Raw genomic sequence first — 7,995 nt, 5'->3', positions numbered from 1 at the left:
TGGCGCGATCATGGCTCACCGCATCCTCTGCCTCCTGGGTTCAAGTGATTCTCCTGCCTCAGCCTCCCTAGTAGCTGGGATTACAGGCATGTGCCACCACACCCACCTAATTTTGTATTTTTAGTAGAGATGGGGTTTCTCCATGTTGGCCAGGCTGGTCTGGAACTCCTGACCTCAGGTGATCCACCTGCCTTGGCCTCCCAAAGTGCTGGAATTACAGGTGTGAGCCACTGCTCCCAGCCTAATTTTGTATTTTTAGTAGAGATGGGGTTGCACCATGTTGGCCAGGCTGGTGTCAAACTCCTGACCTCAGGCGACCCGCCTGCTTAGGCCTCCCAAAGTGCTGGGATTACAGTGTGAGGCACTGCACCTGGCCCCATATACTTTTTAAACATTTTTTAGAGACAGAGTCTCCCTGTGTTGCCCAGGCTGATTTCAAACTCCTGGGCTCAAGTGATCCTCCCACCTTGGCCTCCCAAAGTGTTGGGATTACAGAATGAGCCACCCTGCACCTGGCAGACACTTTGTTATTATTTTTTTTAATCAGGAAGTTTTAATGATACAGAAAGGTGCTGGTTCCCTTCACATCAGTTGTTTCACTTTTTTGTGAATCTAACTTCCTCTCTGCATCCCACCATAGAGTCTCGTGGGGCAGAGCACACGTCCTGGGAAGCCGACATAGGATAGATCCCCTCGTCCACCAAATAAAGTGTTTGTAAGCTTTACAACATTTGCCTAAATTCTCTGTATTAAAAATAATTTTGTAGGCCAGGCACTGTGACTCACACCTGTAATCCCAACACTTTGGGAGGCTGAGGTGAGTGGATCACTTGAGGTCAGGAGTTTGAGATCAGCCTGAGATCTGGCCAACATGGTGAAATCCCGTCTCTACTAAAAATACAAATATTAGCTGGGCATGGTGGCTTGTGCCTGTAATCCAAGCTACCCAGGAAGCTGAAGCAGGAGAATCACTTGAGCCCAGGACGCAGGTTGCAGTGAACAAAGATCATGCCACTACACTCTAGCCTGGGTGACACAGTGAGACTCTGTCTCAAAAAACAAAAAAAGAAAAAAAAAACTTTTGTTTCCTTACATGATGTGTAATGCAGTAACATTACAATTTCTCTTTCTTGAAGACATTGTATCTCAGTTTGGAATGGAAACTGTTATCTTACACACAGCACTGATGCTAAAGAAAAGAATTGTGGTGTATCACCCCAAAATAGAAGCGGTCCAGGAGTTTACCAGGTATCATCTCTAATTATCAAAAAGTGTTAACTTTCTTGGCAGACAGTTTGCGGTACTAGATGTTACTGTGTGCTCTGTTCTGTTGCACATTTGCTATAAATAGCATGTGGTGAAATACCACCTTTGGTCTGAAGTTTCTGTTTAGCTCTAGTAGTTCAAGGCCACTGATTTGGACTATTTATGACTATTCTAGAGCAGGGGGTTAGCAAACTTTTCCTTGCCAGACAGTAAATACTTTAGGTTTGTGAGCCATATGGTCACTGTCCCAACTACTCAACTGCCTGGGTAGCACAAAAGCAACCATGGATGACATGCACTTAAATGACTCAGCATGGCTGTGGTCAATGAAACTTTATTTTCAAGGACAGGCAGCTGGCCCATGGGCCATAGTTTGCCGACCCGTTTTAGGTAAATTGTTCCTTCTGTTCAATTTTATCAAAGACTCTTTTTTTTTTCTTGTTTTAATTAAAAAATGTTAGAGCAGGACAAAGACTTATTTTGAGAGTACATATAGATTTTTAAAATTTTATTTTATTTTCATTTTTAGTAGAGATGGGGTCTTGCTGTGTTGCCCAGGGTGGTCTCAAACTCCTAGGCTCCAGTGATCCTCATGCCTTGGCCTCCCAAAGTGCGGGAATTATAGGCGTGAGCCACTGTGCCCGGCCAGAATACATATAGATTTTGTTAATGTTAATAATTTTTTTGCCAGGGGGGGTCAGCTCAGGGCCAGGAGGTGTCTGCCAGGCCCCGTCCCCTCTAACAGCCCCCCCACCTGCCATACATATTTTTAAAGAGTTTTTGTTTACTAAATCTAACTTGTTACTAGGTCCTTGTAAATTTTTTTCTTTTTTATTTTATTTTATATTTTTTGTCAAGATGGGGTTTCTGGGGTCTCACTATGTTGGCCAGGCCGGTCTTGAACTCCTGGGCTCAAGTGATCCTCCTGCCTCCGCTGAGATTACAGACATGAACCACCACACCCAGCCATTAGGTCTTTTTTTTTTTTTTTGCAACAGAATCTCGCTTTGTCGCCAGGCTGGAGTGGTGCAGTGGCGCAATCTCAGCTCACTGCAGTTTCCTGGGTTCAAGTGATTCTTCTGCCTCAGTCTCCCGAGTAGCTGAGAGTACAGGCACGCACCACCACGCCCAGCTATTTTTTGTATTTTTAGTAGAGATGGGGTTTCGCCATGTTGGCCAGGATGGTCTCGATCTCTTGACCTCATGATCCTCCCGCCTCAGCCTCCTAAAGTGCTGGGATTACAGGCATGAGCCACTGTGCCCGGCCAGATCCTCTTTTAAAAGCAAGAGGACTTAGCATTCGTGTTGGGTTTACTGTATGCCAGGCATTTTATAAGATACCTTAAATTATTGAATGTACTTATAACAAGAACCCTGCCAGGAAGTATTTTTACCCTGTTTTATGAATGAGAAAATTAAGGTTGGCAGAGGATAAGTATAAGGTAATGAAAAGAACAAAGGCTTCATAGTCAGAAAGAACTGAGTTGAAATCTTGGGAGGGCAACTTATTAGCTCTGTGAACACATAAAAGATACTGAATGTTGGCCGGGCATGGTGGCTCACACCTATAATCCCAGCACTTTGGGAGGCTGAGGCTAGCAGATTGCCTAAGACCAGAAGTTCAAGACCAGCCTGGGCAACACAGCAAAACCCCATCTCTATAAAAAAATACAAAAATTAGCCAGGCATGGTGGCATGTACCCTTAGCCTGAGCTACACAGGAGCCTGAGGTGGGAGGATCGCTTGAGCCCAGGAGGTGGAGGCTGCAGTGAGCCATGATCACGTCACTGCAGCCCAGCCTGGACGACGGAGTGACACCCTGTCACAGAAACAAAACAAAAGAATTGATTGTTTCTGAGCCTGTGTTTCTTTATCTGTAAAATGATCATAATATCTACCTTACAAGTTTGTTTTTAAGACTGGAAATAATTTGTGTAAGATGCTTAACATGTACCTAGCTTAACATGAACCTAGCCTCTAAGACACACTTTAGGAGTTATTATTGTTATGATCATGATTGCATCAGATTTTAAGTGAGAGGGCCAGAACTTTTACCCTGCCCTCTCTGGGTCCAAAAGCCTGTATTTTCTATCCCATCACCTTTTCCCCCTCTACGTATGCTACTCAAACTGGACCGGTCATAGCTTCTGACATATTTAGCAGGGCACCGGGGGTTCATGAAGCCACAGATAAATTTGATACATCTTGTTGCAGTCATTATTCTACCATAAGTTTTTTTCAAAGAAACCTGTGTTATAGGAAAACAAACACACGTGGTTTGCGAGTTTTACTAGAATTTTAAATATAAACAGGAGACTTCCAGAAAATTTCTTGCTTGCAGAGTTAACTTTGAATTTTACCTTCAGACTCCCTTTCCATGGCAGTCTCCAGAGTGGGATGTTCAGAGGAAAACCTTAGAAGCATCACTCCTTGCTACCACAGGGATCTTTTGAAATTTCACCTTGAGCTTTCTGTAGCTGATCTGATCCCCAAGAGCAGAGTTTAAAACATTGCATAGAGGATGGGTGCAGTGGCTCACGCCTGTAATCCTAGCACTTTGGGAGGCCAAGGCAGGCGGGTCACCTGAGGTCAGTTCAAGATCAGCCTGGCCAACATGGTGAAACCCCATCTCTACTAAAAATACAAAAATTAACCAGGCGTGGTGGCAGGCACCTGTAGTCCCAGCTACTTGGGAGGCTGAGGTAGGAGAATCACTTGAACCCCGGAGGTGGAGGTTGCGGTGAGCCAAAATCGCGCCATTGCACTCCAGGCTGGGTGACAAGTGAAACTCTGTCTCAAAAAAATAAATAAATAATAAAACATTGCATTGCTTTAATTTGAAGCCCAGAGGTTAACACATTTGGGACTTGGTCTCACCTCTGTCCCTGATTAGCTATAAACTCTACCCTCTTCATTTCCTCCTCAGGAAGAGGAGAAGGGGCAGGCTGAGTCTTTAAGGTGTGGACCAGCAACAACTTGAGTTCTTGCCTTGATTCCCCAGGACTCTGCCTGCCCTGGTGTGGCACCGACAGGACTGGACCATCCTTCACTCTTACGTGCACCTCAATGCCGATGAGCTGGAAGCCCTGCAGATGTGCACAGGTAGACAAGAGGATCCCAGGGGAGGAACTGTTTTACTTTTTTTTTCTTCCTGAGACGGAGTTTCACTCTTGTTGCCCAGGATGGAGTGCAATGGCATAATCTCAGCTCACCGCAACCTCTGCCTTTGATTCTTCTGCCTTAGCCTCCCAAGTAGCTGGGATTACAGGCATGCGCCACCATGCCCGGCTAATTTTATTCCACTTGTTTTTATTTTGTGCATTCCTAAGTGGAATACTGATCCTTTATTATTTCTTTGGCACATGCAATCAATTTTTTGCCCTTACATTTTTTTTTTTTTTTTTAGTTTAAAAAAAAATTGTGGCCGGGCACGGTAGCTCACGCCTGTAATCCCAGCACTTTGGAAGGCCAAGGTGGGTGGATCACCTGAGGTCGGGAGTTCAAGACCAGCCTGACCAGCATGGAGAAACCCAGTCTCTACTAAAAATACAAAAAATTAGCCGGGCATGGTGGTGGGTGCCTGTAGTCCCAACTACTTGGGAGGCTGAGGCACGAGAATCGCTTCAATCCAGGAGATGGAGGTCGCAGTGAGCCAAGATGGAGCTGCTGCACCCCAGCTAGGGCGACAGAGCGAGACTCTTGTCTCCAGGAAAAAAAAGATTTACTTTTTTTTTTTGAGACCGGGTCTTCCTATGTTGCTCAAGCTGGTCTTGAACTCCTGAACTCAAGCGATCTGCCCATCTTGGCCTCCCACACTGTTGGGATTACAGGCGTCAGCCACCACGCACAGCTCCATTTACCTTTTTAACCATTTTTAAACATAGAGTTCAGTGGCATTAAGTACATTCACATTGTTGTTCAGCCATCATCAAAATGCAACCTGTTTTTGGCTGGGCACAGTGCCTCACACCTGTAATCCCAGCACTTTGGGAGGCCGAGATGGGGTGATCGCCTGAGCCCGGGAGTTCCAGACCAGCCTGGGCAACACAGGAGACCCCGTCTTTTAAATTTTTTAAATTATACTTGTAAAGTTCTTTTTTTTTCTCTTGAGATGGAGTTTTGTTCTTTTTGCCCAGGGTGGAGTGCAACGGTGTGATCTCGGCTCACTGCAACCTCCACCTCCTGGGTTCAAGCAATTCGCCTGCCTTAGCCTCCCTAGTAGCTGGGATTACAGGCACCTGCCACCATGCGCAGCTAATTTTTATATTTTTAGTAGAGACAAGGTTTCTCCATGTTGGCCAGGCTGGTCTCAAATTCCTTACCTTAGGTGATCCTCCCGCCTCGGCCTCCCAAAGTGCCTGGATTGCATGAGCCATTGTGCCCAGCAGAACTTGTAAAGTTCTAGTCTTAAAAGTTTACCAGTGACTTTTTTTTTTCATCTTAACTTTTTAATTATTATGGGTATATAATAGGTGTATGTATTTATGGGGTACATGTGATGTTCTGATACAGGCCTACAATGTATATAATGATTACATCAGGGTAATTGCAGTATCCATCACCTCAAGCATTTATGATTTCTTTGTTTTAGGAACGTTGTGATTCCACTTCTAGTTTTTTTTTGAGTTGGAGTCTCACTCTGTTGCCCAGGTTAGAGTGCAGTGGCACAATCTCAGCATACTACAGCCTCCACCTCCCAGGTTCAAGCGATTCTCCTGCCTCAGCTGCCCGAGTAGCTGGGATTACAGGTGTGCACACCATGCCCGGCTAATTTTTTTGTATTTTTGTTAGAGAATAGAGATGGGGTTTTACCATGTTGGCCAGGCTGGTCTCAAACTTCTGACCTCAGGTGATCCACCTGCCTCAGCTTCCCAAAGTGTTGGGATTACAGGTGTGAGCCACTGTGCCCAGCCAACTTCTAGTTATTTTTAAATATACAATAAATTATTCACTGTAGTCACCCTATTGTGCTATCAAATACTAGGTCTTATTCATTCTAACTATATTTTTGTATCCACTAACCATCCCAAATTTTCCTCCTCTCCCCACTACCCTTCCTAACCTCCGGTACCCACCATTCTACTTTCTATCTCCCTGAGTTCCATTGTTTTAATTTTTAGCTCCCACAAATAAGTGAGAACATGCAAAATTTGTCTTTCTGCCCTTGCTTCTTTTACTTAACATTGATGCCTCCAATTCCATCCATGTTGTTGCAAATGACAGAATTTCATTCCTTTTTATGGCTGTATAATATTCCACTGTGTATATGTACCACATTTTCTTTTCCATTCATCTGCTGATGGACACTTGGTTGGATTCCAAATCTTGGCAGTTATGAACAGTGCTGCAATGAACATGGGAGTGGTGGTATCTCTTTGATACACTGATTTACTTTTTGGGGGGTAAATACCCAGTAGTGGGATTGCTGGATCATATGGTAGTTCTATTTTTAGTTTTTTGAGGAATTTCCATACTGTTCTCCATAGTGACTGTACTAATTTACATTCCCACCAACAGTGTACAAGAGTTCTTTTTCTCTACATCCTTGCCATCGTTTGTTATTGCCTGTCTTTTTTTGAGACGAAGTCTCGCTTTGTTATCTAGGCCGTAGTACAGTGGCACGATCTCAGCTCACTGCAAACTCCACTTCCCTGGTTCAAGCAATTCTCCTGTCTCAGCCTCCTGAGTAGCTGGGACTACAGGCACCCACCACCACGCCTGGCTAATTTTTGTATTTTTAGTAGAGACAGGGGTTCACCATATTGGTCAAGCTGGTCTCAAACTCCTGACCTCAGATGATCCACCTGCCTTGGCCTCCCAAAGTTCTGGGATTACAGGCATGAGCCACCGCGCCCAGCCGTCTGTATTTTTTTTTTTAGATACAAGGTCTTGCTTTATTGCCCAGGCTTGTCTCGAATTCCTGGAATCTGGGATTATATGCATGAGCCACTGTGCCCGGCCATTTTCTTATGAAAATTTTTCGTTCTCTTTTTCTTTTCTTTTCTTTTTTTTTTTTTTTTAAGACAGGGTCTTGCTCTGTTGCCCAGGCTAGAGTGCAGTGGCTCAATCTCAGCTCACTGCAACCTTCACCTCCTGGGCTTAAGCCATCCTTCTACCCCAGCCTCCCAAGTAGCTGGGACTACAGGCATGTGCCACCGTGCCTGGCTAATTTTTGTATTTTTTTTTTTTTTTTGTAGAGATAAGGTTTTACCATGTTGCCCTGGCTGGTCTCAAACTTTTGAGCTCAAACAGTCCACCCGCCTTGGCCTCCCAAAGTGCTGAGATTATAGGTGTGAGCTACTGTGCCTGGCCCAAAATTTTTTAATGTTTTTTATTTCCCAGTTAAGTTATTAATTTATCTGGAATAATTTTTTGTGTAGTGTGTGAGTTTGGGATCTGACTGAACTTTTTTACCCTATAGATAACCACTTAGACCAGGACATTTATTGAATAATCTCTTTTTTTTTTTCAGTACTGAGTAATATTACTTGTCATCTGTCACATTTTCTCATTCATGGGTGGGCCTGGGTCTGGCTCTCAGTAGTAGGTTTTGTTTTTGTTGTTTTGTTAATTATTTTATTTTATTTTATTTTATTTTTTGAGACAGAGTCTTGCTCTGTCACCCAGGCTGGGGTGCAGTGACGTGATTTTGGCTGACTGCAACTTCCACCTCCCAGATTCAAGCGATTCTCGTGCCTCAGCCTCCCAAGTAACAGGGACTATAGGCAT

The 7,995-nt window shown here is 44.3% G+C and overlaps 1 protein-coding gene across 3 annotated transcripts in view; it reads left to right on the top strand.

Moving 5' to 3' along the window:
• The window catches only part of FAM45A (family with sequence similarity 45, member A), a 40,580-nt gene that overhangs the window by 16,463 nt on the left and 16,122 nt on the right, over window positions 1-7,995 (top strand). For all 3 annotated transcript variants that reach the window (XM_012001099.1, XM_012001100.1, XM_012001101.1), the window contains 2 exons: window positions 1,137-1,248; window positions 4,268-4,368. In XM_012001099.1, the coding sequence (XP_011856489.1) occupies window positions 1,137-1,248; window positions 4,268-4,368 (213 nt within the window). The remainder of the gene's footprint in view (window positions 1-1,136; window positions 1,249-4,267; window positions 4,369-7,995) is intronic.

The sequence above is a fragment of the Mandrillus leucophaeus genome, unplaced genomic scaffold (assembly GCF_000951045.1).
Source record: "Mandrillus leucophaeus isolate KB7577 unplaced genomic scaffold, Mleu.le_1.0 Scaffold65, whole genome shotgun sequence".
Classification (NCBI taxonomy): Eukaryota; Metazoa; Chordata; class Mammalia; order Primates; family Cercopithecidae; genus Mandrillus; species Mandrillus leucophaeus.
Note: the sequence above shows the minus strand (reverse complement) of the source record. Positions and strands in the feature narration are given on the sequence as shown.